We start from the raw sequence: 16,400 nt of genomic DNA on the forward strand, positions 1-16,400 counted from the left end.
ACAAGATTTTTTTATGTACACTGAACTGCACAAGCACATCTTTCTGGCTCAGCCAATCAAAATACTTAAAGTTCCCAAATTGGGAAGATCAGGTGAAGATGTTGGCACCCGCTTGTGAATGTCATATTGTGTGAGCACAGATGAGTATTTATGAACTTAAGTACCACTTTAAATTTGGATGGTGTAAAAAAAAAAAAAAAAAAAACCTGTGTAAAAATGTATCTTCTTAAGTTATTTTTGTTTTATTTTCCACATCAACTGTTACAGCTTACATAATTACACCTTTTCAATGCTCTTAACATAATAACATGATACAAAAGGGAAGACAAGCAATGGCTATCTGGATATTTACCCCTTATGTTTTATCTCCCAATTAAAAAGGTCTTAATCATGTCAAAATGACTCCTACTTTTGCATGCCATTACCCTCGACCTCCATAGATATCCCACATCACCCACCTTTTAATTATATCAACATTAATCAACCTTAATAAATGTTAATATCCCCTCTTCGCCAGGCTCAATTATTTTAGCCATGCTTAAAAAGTGCCCCTCCTGTCTTACATCCTCTATTCGCCTTTTAACCAAACCAAAATCTCTATGATCTATGCTTAGTAAGCAGAAATCTCATACGTAGATTTACCGATAAGCATTAGAACTTGTCAATTGGTTTAACTAACTTCCATCGGCGCTCAAATATCAATTTTGAATGGTCCAATTTAATAAAGGCCCACTTTCAAGTCCTGTTTCTTGGTCACATTGTGCAATCAGATTCTTGTTTTGGGCTCTCTCTGAAAGATGAAGAAATATAAGCTTAGAGGATTTAGTTGTACCATTAAAAAAAAAAAAAAAATACATACACACACGATTAAACATATGTAATAACATCCTATACAAAGCACAAATAAAAATTATGAGGAATACCATAGGAGACTTCTTTTTACCTTTCAACTGCCAAGTACATGTTGCTCCTATTATGGCTATCAGGGGCATTGCTCAGCAGATATGAAAATAAACTTCTCCTCTATGTTGGGAATTTAAGGGCAATTAGAATAAAATAATTTATATTTAGAAAAAAACAGATAAATTCATGACCTCCATAGTGTCCACATTACATATAAAGAAAAAAACAACACAATCATAAATACATAAAATTGATCACACCTAGGAGCAAAAAAAGCAACCTAGTAAGTTTGGACAATTGTTAGGACCACACCGGTCCTCATGCGGAGGGAATATCCAACGTATTTTGAATATTTATTGAACTTTTAGTTCTATGCTTCTTCAGGGATACAGTCCCCACCTCACATTTGTCCATTTTCATATGGTCCCATAGGAGTATCTCATTGTATTCACCCACATAGTCGGGGAAGGGGGGGGGGTAGTCAGGAATGCCATTTCAGAGGGAAGTTCCTGTACCTCTGTAGGATCACGGGAAGACTGTATAACATTCCCATAAAACGATTTAAGCAGTGCCAATAGCAATAGTCCACAAATGGAGAGGCCAAATAATGAAGCCCGCATCCAACTGGGAGATTCCAATATTGGATAGACAAAGGACCTCTCACTGTAATGCAATCAAAATAAAAATAGACAAATGGAGCCACAAAGCAGCCTCCATACAGCCTCAACAGGAGAGGAAGCAATCCACCTCCTCTCGCCGTGAAGCATTCAGGGAAATGGCCATTTCTTTTTGTCTACTTTTATTTTGATTGCATTACAGTTTTTTCGCCAGTGTCTAAAAGGGGATGGTCACATTGTAGAGACTAATTTTTTGATGTTTTTTTCAAAGAAGAAGAAAGAAGATTATGCTATATACCCCAATCAAACATCTCTGTATCTAAGGGGTTAGCAATCAGATGCATCCAAAAAAAGTAAAAAGACTAAAAAGGATGGTACTGGAGCTTCAAGAAAGCAGATACAAGGTTTTTACTGTAACGTTGTCCTTCTTAGGCACTGGACCCTGGGATCCGAACCATTGGTAAAACCAATCCCAAAGGCGCTCTGGCAGGGTTCTCTACAGGTCACAGGGAGTGGCCCCTCAAAAACAAGGGGACCCAGTCCTTGAAGGTTGGCAAGTGACAAAGCTCACCGTGAAGGGTGAAGATTGGATTCATGTTACAAGACAGAATCTTGCGGTGGGACTGGCAGGTCCACTTTAAAGAATATTTGTAAAAATATTTTTATGCACTGTTCCCTTTAAAAGAGAACCTATACTGGGTGCCATGTTGGTCTCTGCAAGAGACAATGGGTGTATTAGCCATGTTAAAGCACACCTTGTTTGTTTAAACATATTTTGGCTTTTTATGTGCAAAGCAGTGGGTGTATCAGCAGTGTCATACTACACCTTGTTTGTTTAAACCTAGGTTTGTTCTCCATGTGCAAAACAGTAGGTGCATCAGCTATGTTAACCACTTAAGGACCGGGCCCATTTTTGGCACATTTTGTTAAAATTAGTATTTTTTGCTAGAAAACTACTTAGAACCCCCAAACATATATATTTTTTTAGCAGAGAATAAAATGGCGGTCATTGCAATATTTTTTGTCACGCGGTATTTACGCAGTGGTCTTTCAAACACCATTTTTTTGGAAAAATTCAGAAAAATTCCATTTCACTGCATTTAAAAAAACTAAACAGTTTGTGAAAGATGATGTCACGCTGAGTAAATAGATTCCCAACATGTTACGGTTTAAAATTGCGCACACCCGCAGAATGGCGACAAACTACGGTCAATAAAAATCTCCATAGGCAACGCTTTAAAATTTTTTAACGGTTACAAGTTTAGAGTTAGAGTGTAGCTCTTTTTTAAATTATTGCCCACGCTCTGGCGATCGCGGCGATACCTCACATGTGTGGTTTGAACAGCGATTTAATTTGCATCGAGACTTCCATATACATTTTCTTTCATGCGCGAGCTCACAGCGACTGGGGCGGCTAAAAATGTTTTTTTTCCTATTTATTTTTTTTTTAAATTTTAACACAGGTTTAAAAAAAAAATAGAAAATCAAAAAAAATAAAAAATCTGATCACTTTTATTGCTGTCACAAGCAATGTAAACATCCCTTGTTACAGCAATATGCAGTGACAGGTACTCTTTATGGAGGGATCGAGGGTCTAAAAGACCCTAGACCCCTCCACTACACTTCCATGTATTCAAAAACGGCAAAAATTGCATTTTTGAATACATTTCGTTTTTTAATCCGCCGCCTTTAGCAGCCGAGTAACCCGGATGTGACGTCATGGGCGCCGCCTCCGGGTTACGTCATCGGAGACCCGATCTAAGCCGGATGCAGCTTAGATCGGGTCTCCGATAACGTAACCCGGAGGCGGCGCCCATGACGTCACATCCGGGTTACTCGGCTGCTAAAGGCGGCGGATTAAAAAACGAAATGTATTCAAAAATGCAATTTCCAGCCAGTGGACGTGGCGGCTGGTTGCTCGGGTCTCCCGGTGGGACGGGAGACACAGGCAGAGCCACGGAATGCAGGTTGAGGGGGGGGGGGGGTGACATCCAAGAGTATTCACAAAGATCCTAGCTCCAGTATTGGCTGCTCTAAGGTCTCAAGGGAGATCCGTGATAGGATATCTAGATAATCCATTTCTAATCAATCGATCGGCTTTGGCCCCAAGCCGAAATGTTCTCCAAAACAGTACAGTTCCTAGAATGTCTGGGTTTGATTCTGAACTTAGCAAAGTCAGCATTACATTCGGTCCAGTGCCTTGAATATCTGGGTTTTCTTGTGGACACAATACAGGCAAAGGTATTCTGCTCTTAATGTAGTACGTGCATTTAAGATTTACTTGGAAAGTCCGGTCAGATTGGTAGAACTGGCTCTTGTTTGTGCTGCCAGAGGGGCCCAGGAAAGGGCAGGCAGCATCTAAATTTACGATTTCTCATTGAATTCCCCATGTTATTATCCAGGCGTAAGATTTGAAAGGGAAGGTTCCACCTTTTCCTGCAAAGGCACACTCTACTAGAAGAGTAGGTGCCTCTTGGGCAGTTCGCCATCAAGCTTCTATTGGTCATCAGTGCAAAGGTTCACTCGATTCCATCGAGTGGATGTTAGGACCCAGGAGGAGTCTGCATTTGGCTGCAGTGTTCTGCAGGCAGTGGTGTAGATCTTTTGTGGTCTGATGGCAGTATTTATGATGTCCCCCTCCCCTCAGATGCATTGCTATTGGATGTCCCATATGGTAATGACTATGGCTCTGTGTCCTATGATGTACGAAAAAGAAATATGGATGGAAGACACCCCGAAAATCAAAGTGAAAAAAGGATGCGGCAGGCTAGTACATTTTGCTGAAATTTAATTGCAGCAACTCAAGATGGTACTCAGTAATTTGTATGGCACCATGTGCTTGTATGCATGCCTGACAAGGTTAGGGAATGCTCCTAATGAGACAACAGATGGTATCCTGGGGTATTCCCTCCTAGATTTGGACCAGGACATTACTGAGCTCCTGGTGGCATCAGATGGACCCAATCAATGTCCCAGAGGTGTTTTATTGGATTTAGGTCAGGAAAGCATGGGGGCCAATTCAATTGTATCAATTCCTCCATCCTCTAGGAACTGGCTGCATACTCTCACCACATGAGGCCGGGCATTGTCGTGCACCAGGAGAAACCCAGGACCCACTAAACCAGCGTAGTGTCTGACAATGGGTCCAAGGATTTCACCCAGATACCTAATGGCAGCCAGGGTGCCTTTGTCTAGCCTGTTGAGGTTTGTACGTCCCTCCATGGATATGCCCCCCCAGACCATCACTAACCCACCACCAAACCCGTCATGCTGAATGAAGTTACAGGCAACATAACGTTCTCCACTGCTTCTCCAGACCCTTTCACATCTGTCACATGTGCTCAGGGTAACCTGCTCTTATTTGTGGAAAGCACAGGGCGCCAGTGGCAGACCTGACAATTCTGGTGCTCAATGGAAAAATGCCAATCGAGCTCCACGGTGCCGGGCAGGGAGCACAGGACCCATAAGAGGATGTCAGGCCCTCAGCCCACCCTCATGAAGTATGTTTCTGATGGTTTGGTTAGAGACATTCACACCAGTGGCCTGCTGGAGGTCATTTTGTAGGGCTCTGGCAGTTCTCATCCTGTTCCTCCTTGCACAAAGGAGCAGATACAGGTCCGGCTGATGGGTTGAGGACCTTTTACCACCCTGTATAGCTCTCCTACAGTAACATGCCTTTCTCCTAGAATCTCCTCCATGCTCTTGAGACTGTGCTGGGAGACACAGCAAAGCTGGCAATGGCATGTATTGATCCTGGAGGACTTGGACTGCCTGTGCAACCTCTATAGGATCCAGGTATCGCCTCATGCTACCACTAGTAACACTGACCCTATCCAAATACAAAACTTTTTAAAAACAATCAGAAAAGATGGAGTAGGGAAAATAAATGTCAGTGGCCTCCACCGGTAAAACCATTCCAGTTTTGGAGGTAATCTCATTGTTGCCCATCTAGTGCACCTGTTCCTTTCATTAGCACCAAAGCAGCTGAAACTGATAACAAACCCCCTCTGGTACTTAACTGACCAGACCAATATCCCAGCAGTTTAATTGACTTGATGCTATACCCTAAATAAAAAGTGTTCCTTTTTAAAAAGTGTCCAATTTTGGTAACCCTGTGTGAATTCTAGCCTCAGTTTCCTGTTCTTAGCTGACAGGAGTGGCCATCTGTGTGGTCTCCTGCTGCTGTAGCTCATCTGCTTTAACCGCTTGCCGACCGCCACAAGTAAATTTACTGCGGCGGTCAGCCCCGGCCAGGCAGATTGACGTTAATTAACGTCACTAGCCTGGGAGGGTCTGGGGAGCGAGCGCGGTCACGGACCCCCCCCGCGCGTGTGACCGGCGGACCCGATGTCCGCCGGTCACTCGGCGATCGTCGGGGGAGAGGGAGAAAGTCAGGCAGCTTGTGTAAACAAGCCACCTGTCATTCTCCTCGGTGTAAAAACACTGATCACACGGTTCTACTATGTAGAACCGTTGATCAGTGTCCTTACACCTCAAGGCACAGCCAATCACAGTAAGAATCACGCCCCTAGGGACACACACAGCCCCTCCCTCTCAAATAAAGTTAACCCCTTCACTACCAGTGTATTTTTACAGTAACAGTGCATATGTATAGCACTGATTACTGTAGAAATGTCACTGGTAACCCCAAAAGTGTAAAAAATGTCAGTCAAGGGTCCGATCTGTCCGCCACAATATCGCAGTACCGCAAAAAAATCGCAGATCGCCGCCATTACGCGTTAAAAAAAAAAAAAAAAAAATGACAAAAATCTTTCCCTTTGTTCGTAAACGCGATAACTTTTGCGCAAACCAATAAAAATATGCTTTTTGCGTTTTTTTTTACCAAACATATGTAGCATAAAACAAATTGGCCGAAAATGTTAAAAAATTTTGATTTTTACATTTTTTTGGGGAATTTCATATAAAAAAAAAAATGTGAAAAATAGTTATTTTTGCAAAATTTACTCTCTTTTTTTGTTTATAGCACAAAAAGTAAAAAGCGCACAGGTGATCAAATACCACCAAAAGAAAGCTCTGTTTGTGGGAAAAAAAGGACGTCAAATTCGTTTAGGTACAGCGTCGCACGACCGCGCAATTGGCCGTTAAAGTCACGCAGTGCCGAATCGCAAAATACCCCCTGGTCGTTTAGCAGCCAAATCCTCCGGGGCCTAAGTGGTTAAAGTTTGATGTGTTGTGGGTTCAGAGATGATATTCTGTATATAACTTGGTTTCAACGAGTGGTTATTTAAGTTACTGCTGCCTTTCTAGCATCTCCTCTGACATCAACAAGGCACTTTCGCCCACACAACTGCCGCCCACTAGATGTTTTTTTCTTCTGACTGTGCTCTATAAACCCTAGAGATGGTTTTGCATGAAAATCCCAGTAGAGCAGTCATTTTTGAAATACTCAGACCAGCTCATCTGGCACAAACAACCAAGTCACCTAAATCCCATTTCTTCCACATTCCAATGCTAGCTTTGAATTTCAGCAAGTTGTCTTCACCACGTCTAGATGCCTAAATACATTGAGTTGCTGCCATGTGATTGGCTGATTAGCAATTTGTGATACCAAGCAAATGAACAAACAAACTGGGATCAGACCATATGAAGATATCTTTAAAGTGACTTTTTTTTTTTTTTATATAGTGAAACAATACAATAGACAATCACACCCCAGAAAACATGAACAAACCCGATGAAAAAATATCAATATAACCTAAAAGAGACCTAACAACTAACCTTAATAAAACAAACTACATCCAAAATGAGGGATACAGGTAACAGGGAATACCAGGGATGTAAGGAAGATGAGAATATAGACTGGGTACAGAAACAAGGAGCAGGAGTAAGCAGCAGGGTACAAGGTACAGCATGCAAGGCTAGCTCAGGATCGGGAAAAAAAGAGGGATAGGGATCTGGTGGCAAGGATAGCAATTAAAACACTGGCGTGCTGTATGCCATATGGGAGCAGTAGATTAATTATGTCCTCCTAGCAGCTGAAATCATTTGGAAATGATCACTGGGTCCTGCTGGCCTCTGGGAGACACCTGCTGGTGGACACTGGAACTGCAGCAATCAGCCAAGAGCACCACAGGGCCACCAGCAGGCAAACTCAGTCCTAACAATTGGACTGCCAATGTTGGGTCCACTTCTCCTAAAATGGTTTGAGATGCCCTTTAGGCAACCTGTACGGGGGTCTGTACAGTGCCTTGAAAAAGTATTCATACCCCTTAAAATTTTCCACATTTTGTTATGTTACAACCAAAAATATAAATGTATTTTATTGTGATTTTATGTGATAGACAAACACAAAGGGACACATAATTGTGAAGTGGAAGGAAAATGTTAAATGTTTTTCACATTTGTTTACAAATATATATCTGAAAAGTGCGGCGTGCATTTGTATTCAACACCCCCGAGTCAATACTTTGTAGAACCAGCTTTCGCTGCAATTACAGATGCAAGTCTTTTTGGATATGTCTCTACCAGCTTTCTGGTTTCTAGAGAGTGAAATGTTTGCTCATTCTTCTTTGCAAAATAGTTCAAGCTCTGTCAGATTGGATGGAGAGCATCTGTGAACAGCAATTTTCAAGTCTTGCCACAGATTCTCAATTGTATTTAGGTCTGGACTTTCACTGGGTCATTCGAACACATTGATATGCTTTGATCTAAACCATTCTTTTGTAGCTCTGGCTGTATGTTTAGGGTAGTTGTCCTGCTGGAAGGCAAACCTCCACCCCAGTCTCAAGTTATTTGCAGACGAACAGGTTTTCTTCTAAGATTGCCCAGTATTTGGCTCCATACATCTTCCCATCAACTCTGACCAGCTTCCCTGTCCCTGCTGAAGAAAAGCATCTCCACAACATGATGCTGCCACCACCATGTTTCACGGTGGGTATGGTGTGTTCAGGGTGATGTGCAGTGTTAGCCACACATAGCGTTTTGCTTTTAATCCAAAAAGTTTCAATTTTGGTATCATCTAACCAGAGCACCTTCTTTCACGTTTGCTGTGTCCCACACATGGCTTCTCGCAAACTGCAAATGAGCCTTCTTATGGCTTTCTTTCAACAATGGCTATCTTCTTGCCACTCTTCCATAAAGACCAGATTTGTGAAGTGCACAGCTAACAGTTGTCCTGTGGACAGATTCTCTCACCTGAGCTGTGGATCTCTGCAGCTCCTCCAGAGTTACCATGGGCCTCTTGGCTGCTTCTCTGATTAATGCTCTCCTTGCCCGGCCTGTCAGTTTAGATGGACGGCCATGTCTTGATCGGTTTGCAGTTGTGCCATAATCTTTCCATTTTTCTGATGATGGATTGAACAGTGAACAGTTTTTATAACCTAACCCTGCTTTAAACTTCTCCACAACTTTAACCCTGACCTATCTGGTGTGTTCTTTGGCCTTCATGATGCTGTTTGTTCACTAAGGTTATCTAACAAACCTATGAGGGCTTCACAGAATAGCTGTATTTATACAGAGATTAAATTACACACAGGTGGACTCTACTAATAAGTAGTAAACCAAAAATAAATTGTGCGCTACCCCTGTGAATAACAAACCTAAATCCAACAAACCCTAAATAATATAAAAATCAATTAAAGGGTAGAACGGCTGCTATCACCTAAAATGTGTTCCCACATCCTAAAATATAAAATTATGTTAACAGCGCTGTCACATAATTTTAGGTTTTAGGTTTACCAATTAGGTGACTTCTGAGGCAATTGGCTCCACTAGATTTTAGTTAGGGGTATCAGAGTAAAGCGGGCTGAATACAAATGCACGCCACGCTTTTCAGATATTTATTTGTAAACATTTTTTATATAAATTTTCCTTCCACTTCACAATTATGTACCACAGATTAGAATAACTACACTTAATAACTTAATGTAGAACACACGATATAACAATGCTGGATTACTATCAGAGTGCACTCTGTGTACTAACGGGGGCCCCCTTTATACTCAATTGCAAACGTCTCCTGGAGAGTGAGGCCTCACTAGTCTTCACCGGCAAGGAAATCCCAACAATCCAAGGAAAGTAATTGTAATCCACTAAAGGTAATGATGAACTGTATTCCCCCAGGCAATCAATAATTGTAATCCACAGAGATGTAGGCAAACAGATCTAAGACTGAGTAGAGGGCTTGAGGCCTAGTTCACCCACCTCGCACTATATGTATAACTGCAGTGTCCAGTGGTTTAACTCTATGTCAGTATGGCCTCGTTGAAGCAAACAGTTTGGTAGTTTTGCCCTAACTCAGCCTTGGTCTGTAATTAATGCAGATGTAGATACTGGATGTCTCTCACCCAAACCAGGAGCTCTGCTCTCCACTGCTGCCAGGCCCAGCTCTGCTCAGCGTCTCCTGCCTGCCAGCAACCTTCCGCTTGGTCACGCTACCGAGACTTCACCACCACACTCACAGCACTCGCTTCCGCTCCGGTGCCCGCCACTAGGCCTCGGCCTATTCTCCTGCGATCCGCAGCAGCTCTTCCCCTTCCTCCCATTGCGCTGTCCTCAAGGCAAGAGAGCGAGGTGGAACACTGTGGTAGGTGGCTGGCTTGCTGGAACACTGTGGGTGGCTGGCTTGCTGGAACCCTGTTGTGGGGTGGGTGGTTGGCTACTGGCACCCTGTTGTGGGGGTGGGTGGCTGGATGCTGGCCTGGCACCCTGTTGTGGGTCGATGGCTGGCGGCTGGCACCCTGCTGTGACTGGTTGGTTGGCACCCTGTGTTGGGTGGCTGGCTGGTACCCTGTGTGGTGGGTGGCTGGCTGCCACCGGGCAGCTGTGGGTGGGTGTATCTGGCCGCGGTGGCTGTGTTAAACACACTGTGCACTGTGACTGTACTGTATGAGAATCACTCCCGACTCCAGTATGTGGCGGCTGTGTTAAACACACTGTGCACTGTGACTGTACTGTATGAGAATCACTCCCGACTCCAGGATGTGGCCGTGGCGGCTGTGTTAAACACACTGTGCACTGTAACTGTAGTGTACACTCACTGTCCTGACTCCAGACGAGGCTGAGGGAGGCGACCTAAGACAGCAGAAGCTGTCCCAGTGCGCGGCAGCACAACATACGCGATGACGTCACGACAATATCAGCAATAATCGGTAACCGCCGGGGCCGATTCCGATATATCAGGGAAAGTGCATATTGGCCCTCCATATATCGGCCTTGCCGATAATCGGTCAATCCCTACTGTGTGCAGGGTTGAGGGGCCCACTATGTACAGGTTCCAGGGGTGCCCCGTGTACTGCGTGCAGGGTTGAGTAGTGTGCTGTGTACTGCGTGCAGGGTTGAGGGGTGTGCTGTGTACTGCATGTAGGGTTGAGGGGTGTTCTCTGTACTGCGTGCAGGGTTGAGGGTGTGCTTTGTACTGCATGCAGGGTTGAGGGTGTGCTGTGTACTGCATGCAGGGTTGAGGGTGTGCTGTGTACTGCATGCAGGGTTGAGGGTGTGCTGTGTACTGCATGCAGGGTTGAGGGTGTGCTGTGTACTGCATGCAGGGTTGAGGTGTGCTCTGTGTACTTATTTGGAAATTTTATTAGGACTGGTGTCAACATTTTTCAAGATGAGTTTAATTTTGAGTGTCTTTATGGCTGCTGTTGTCGGTTTGCTTACAATACACTCAGAGCGTGTACGGGCGAAACAGCATTGAGAAAAGACTACCGGCAGTGAGAACCTTCCCTTGTGTGTGTTGATGTGTAGATGAATTAATTCTTCAATACTCACTCACAACTTCAATACAGCACATCTTTACCCCCTATTTTCAGCTTTCAGTGCTCTCACACTTGGAATGACAATTGCACAGTCATGCAGCACTGTACCCATAAGACATGTTTATCATTTTTTTCACACAAATAGAGCTGTCATTTGGTGGCATTTAATCTCCACTGGGTTTTTTATTTTTTGCTAAACTAAAAAAAACTAAAAATTATGGGGAAAAGAAGACACTTTTATGTTTCTGTTATAAAACCCAATCTCATTTCATTGGGCCCGATCAAGGACACTGACTGGTGACCGTATATAAAAAAAAAAAAAAATGTAATAATGTTTTTTCATTTTTTATTGCATTTTTTTTTTTTTTTTTTGCGATTTTATTTTCTAACACTCTGTGGCCAGAGCAATACAGTGTTACCATAGTAACGCTGTACTACTCGGCCGAAGTGATCAGGATTCATTTGATTTTTTTTTTTTTGTATAAACACACACACACACACAATGTGATTGCTTATACCAGTGAATTTCATTGCTATAAGAAAGCATTTTACTGAATGAAATTTATTTATTCAGTTTGTTTTGCTCTGATTAGCTAGAGCTAATAACATGGTACAGATGGGCTGTGATTGGTCCTATCTGTACTATGTGATCACTGACCAATCACAGCTAGCAACACATTGCATATAATAGATGGAATGAAAAGAAGCCATCCATGGTTTACAATTGTCATGTAATCTGCTGTGAATGGTCCCAGGGATCACATGACACGGGGCAGTAGAGTGATCAGTCATCGGCTGTCATACCTTCCTTAGCTGCATTCTTAGTTACTTTGTCCCCAGCTCTCTCTTTGGACTACAAAAAAACTCCCCTCTATGTTATGGAGAAGAGGCGGAGGTGTTCTGCAGTCCAGTCATAGTATGACAACACTGCCTCTCTATTGATGCAGTACTGTAGGCGAGCATTGTTACCCTAGGCCAGGATTACCAGCTAAAAAAAAAAAAAAAAATGCTAAAAAAGAAATACCCCAGCTACCATATCTAAGGACTAGTAAACTACAATATATTATCTTTGGGTCATATGTAATGCAAAAGAGTAAGAAATCTGTTTACCTGTGGCCATTATTCTGTCATAAAGGCGGCAAATGAAGATAATGAAAAATCCAATCAGCACCTCAAATATTATATAAAGCAATGGAAACATGAAGTAGGGGCCAATAACATCTGGATCGAATGTAACTTTCAGGATGGTACTACAAAGCTGGACATTCTGACATCCCGTCTCCATACAAATAGCACGTCTAGACCTATATATAAAAGCAGAGAACACCATTGAACTGAGTTAACTGAACACACTGGGCTAACAGAGATAATCAATTTTGTTAATGCACTGTTCTCACATTTCATACACCTATATGGAAACTAATAAATCAATTAACGCAAAACTAAACATGGTTCCATATAGACACAAGTTTATCCAATTCAACCCACAGAAAAAAAGAAGAAGGACACACACACGCACACACACACACACACGCACACACACACTCCTATACCCACGCATGATCCGATTTGTAGTGGAATAAAATCTCTTCCTGATCTCACAAGAGGCAAATCGGATATTTTCCGGACCAACTTTACTTATGCATTTTAGAATCTATTAATATTTTATACATTTTGAAAGGAATCCAGGCCTTTTTTTAAAAAAAAAAAAACATCCACTGAGCTTGCCAGAACCAGCTTTTAGGGGAGTCTATTTCACATTGAGGATTAGTGATGGGCAGAAGACCCCAGGGTTCTGTTCTAAACCAGAACTTCAGAAAAGTTCTGACCAGAACCCTTTTAAAGTCTATGGGATCAGATCTCAAGAAATCAAAAGTCCCCATTTTTAAGGCTTATATGCAAGTTTTTTTTTTTTTTTGGCCCATAAGAGTATGGGGGCCGGGTACTTCTCTGGGAGACATGTATCAATGCAAAAAAAAAAGCTTTTAATAATGCTAGTTTTTAAATGAGCAGTGATTTTATGATGCTTAAATATAGTGCCTGGGGGGTTCCCTTTAGTCTGCTTGTAAAGTTGCGCATCTGTACCATGTATAGAACCTACTGCAGCAAAACTTACATTTTTAAGAAAAAAGAAATTAAATTTTAATTGATTTTCCCTGCAGGCTTTCTTTTTTTGTAAACAATGGCTTGGGGAGCCAGTCTGTATGAGGAGGCCTCAATTTAGTGCATTCCGAACAAGATTAGAGATTTTTTGGATAAATTCTGGTGTCTCTTTGGCAGACTTTGGATGGAAAAAAAAGTTTTGCACCACAGTAAGCAAGCCTTATGTGAAGAAACCAAATGATACATTCAGGCCCAAGTTCATGGGTGAACAGAACTGCCAATTTGTTGTTTATCAGTGTTCTCCCCTCTCTGTAGGCTCATGTTAATCAATATCAGAACCTCAACCTCAGAACCAAGTAATGTCTGTGCATAGTCAAGAAGCAGGTGGCTAACGCTGTGTTCAAATAATTCAGCGGACTCCTCCGTGCATGATACTGGGGCTATGACAGGAGTAGCTGTGGACAAGTAGGCAGAATAGGCCACTCTCGCAGCTGCGGTGGACTACAAACTAGTGTCAGCTTGGGTGATGGAAGATGAGGATGGTTCAGTAAGGCAGTCCACCACCTTCTCTGCATGCTGTGGCTGAATAGCATGGTCAACATCGGTAAAAAGAGACAAACCTGCCCTGCCTGAGGACAGGTCAGGCCCACCTTTGCCTGTGAACACAAACTCTGCTGGCCCCTTCATAGTGGCATGGGGAGGTCTGCCTACCCTTGTTGGCCTTCCAGACATAATTGGGAGGGGGTTATTACACAAAATTAATAGATAATAGGAAATGGGTGATTGGATGCACTTTATTGAATAAAATGTGGTGTTTGGTGCACTATAAGTTAAGGGCTGCCGCTGGCACAAATGAAAAAACTATAAAAAAAAAAAAAAAGAGGCAGGGGAAAAAAAAAAAAAGCACTGTATACAGCACTAAATGTAATGCTGTTAAAACACTGCAATACAATCACACTACACTAAACTCACATTACGTTGACACTACACTATACTGACACTACACAAAGTCCTGTTCTAACTCCAACACAATGGAAAGGTTTCCTGTGGGAAGGAACCTTTTATAGTGTGGGGGTGGGACTATGAGCACTGAGCCATGATTGGGCAAAGTCATCATGATTTTGTCCAATCAGGGCTCTGACAGTGATCTGTGCCCTGATTTGGCAAAGCCTTGCATTCAGCCATTCAGGGCCCTAAAATGCACTGAGCAACTACTGCTGAACATCAAGCAACTCCAGGTACAACATGGTACATATGGGCTGTGATTAGTCCTGTGCAGCACGCAGTGCATTGCGAGGCGCTTGGCGGGCACACATACCGCTGAGTGCCCCGCAAATTCGGGTGCTCGGACACTCGAATTGGAGCTGTTCAGGGCAGAACCAATGCCCGGCCGGAAAAGCTCCCCCATCTTCAGTGAAGAGGTCTTTCCATATTTGGAGGTAAAATCTCTTCTTCCCCATACCTAAAGAGTCCCCCCCTGACCTTAAAGTGAATAATCTACACTTACACTATTTGGACCACTTATGTAGAAAATGTAAATGGATGTAAGCCTAGGTTCACAGTAATGCAGTGCATCCACTGCTCTTGTGATCAGGATTTTATTATTTTTTTTTTTTTTTTACACATTATGTTTGCTTATACCAGTGAATTTCATTGCTATAAGCAAGCATTTTACTGAATGAAATCGATTCAGTTGGTTTTGTTATGATTAGCTGTGATTGGCCAGAGCTAATCACATGGTACATATGGGCTGTGATTAGTCCTGTCTGTACCATGTGATCACTGTGACCAATCACAGCTAGCAACACAATTGAATATAATAGATGGCATGAAAGGAAGCCATCCATTGTTCAATTGTCGTGATCTTCTGTAAATGGTCACAGGGATCACATAACACTAGTGGCAGGGCAGTAGAGTGATCAGTTATCGGCTGTCATACCTTCCTTAGCTGCATTCTTAGTTACTTTGTCCCCAGCTCTCTCTCTGGTCTACAAAAAAACTCCCCCCTATGTTATGGAGAAGAGGCGGAGGTGTTCTGCCGTTCAGTCATAGTATGACAACAACACTGCCTCTCTATTGATACAGTACTGTAGGCAAGCATTGTTACCCTAGGCCAGGATTACCAGCTAAAAAAAAAAAAAAAAAAAAAAAAAAAAAAGCTAAAAAGAAATAGCGCAGCTACCATATCTAAGGACTAGTAAACTGCAATATATTATATTTGAGTCTTATGCAATTTAAATGAGAAAGAAAGAATTCTGTTTACCCAAGGCCATTATTCAGTCATAAAAGGTAGCAAGGCAAGATAATGAAAAGTACAATCAGCAACTTAAATATTACATAAAAGTAGTGAAGACATGAAGTAGGGGCTAATAACATATGGATCAAATGTGACTTTCAGGATGGCACTACAAAGCTGGACTTTCTAACATCTCGTCTCTATACAAATACCATATCACGTCTAGACCTATATATAAAAGCAGACAACACAATTGAACTGAGTTAACTAAAACACACTGGGCTACCAGAGATAATCAGTTTTGTCAATGCACTGCTGTGGTCACATCTCATACACCCAAGCAGTGTTGCCAACCCCTCGGAGGGAAATTTACTGGCAGAACGTCCAAAATTTACGGACGGCAAAAAATCATGAAATTTACTGATCAAGCCGCATTTTTTACGACACTGAAAAAAGTACCTAAAATAACAATTTTCAGCGCTAAACAGTGCAAATATCAATATTTTAACTATAAACATATAGCTAGTGCTATTAGCAATGTGTTTAAGTTAAACAAAAGTCAAAAAACATATTTCTCAAATTTACATGAAGGTTGGGTTACCATAACCCAGCCAGCACAGAGTTCCCCCTTACATCAGAGTCTGGAGACTCTGGTCAGACACGGTACAGGAGGTGGTCAGACACTGCGGACATGGTACAGGAGGTGGTCAGACACTGCGGACATGGTACAGGAGGTGGTCAGACACTGCGGACATGGTACAGGAGGTGGTCAGAGACTGCGGACATGGTACAGGAGGTGGTCAGAGACTGCGGACATGGTAC

General features: G+C 42.5%; 1 protein-coding gene across 1 annotated transcript in view; it reads right to left on the reverse strand.

Moving 5' to 3' along the window:
* Window positions 1-557: 557 nt before the first annotated feature.
* The window catches only part of SLC10A1 (solute carrier family 10 member 1), a gene marked incomplete at its 5' end in the record, with an annotated part of 54,406 nt that continues 38,563 nt past the window's right edge, over window positions 558-16,400 (reverse strand). Inside the window, 2 exons of the mRNA XM_082274959.1 lie at window positions 558-790; window positions 12,350-12,543. Of these exons, the coding sequence (XP_082131085.1) occupies window positions 699-790; window positions 12,350-12,543 (286 nt within the window). The 3' untranslated portion in view covers window positions 558-698. The remainder of the gene's footprint in view (window positions 791-12,349; window positions 12,544-16,400) is intronic.

This window comes from Pelophylax lessonae (assembly GCF_965119305.1).
Source record: "Pelophylax lessonae genome assembly, chromosome: 13".
Taxonomy (NCBI): Eukaryota; Metazoa; Chordata; class Amphibia; order Anura; family Ranidae; genus Pelophylax; species Pelophylax lessonae.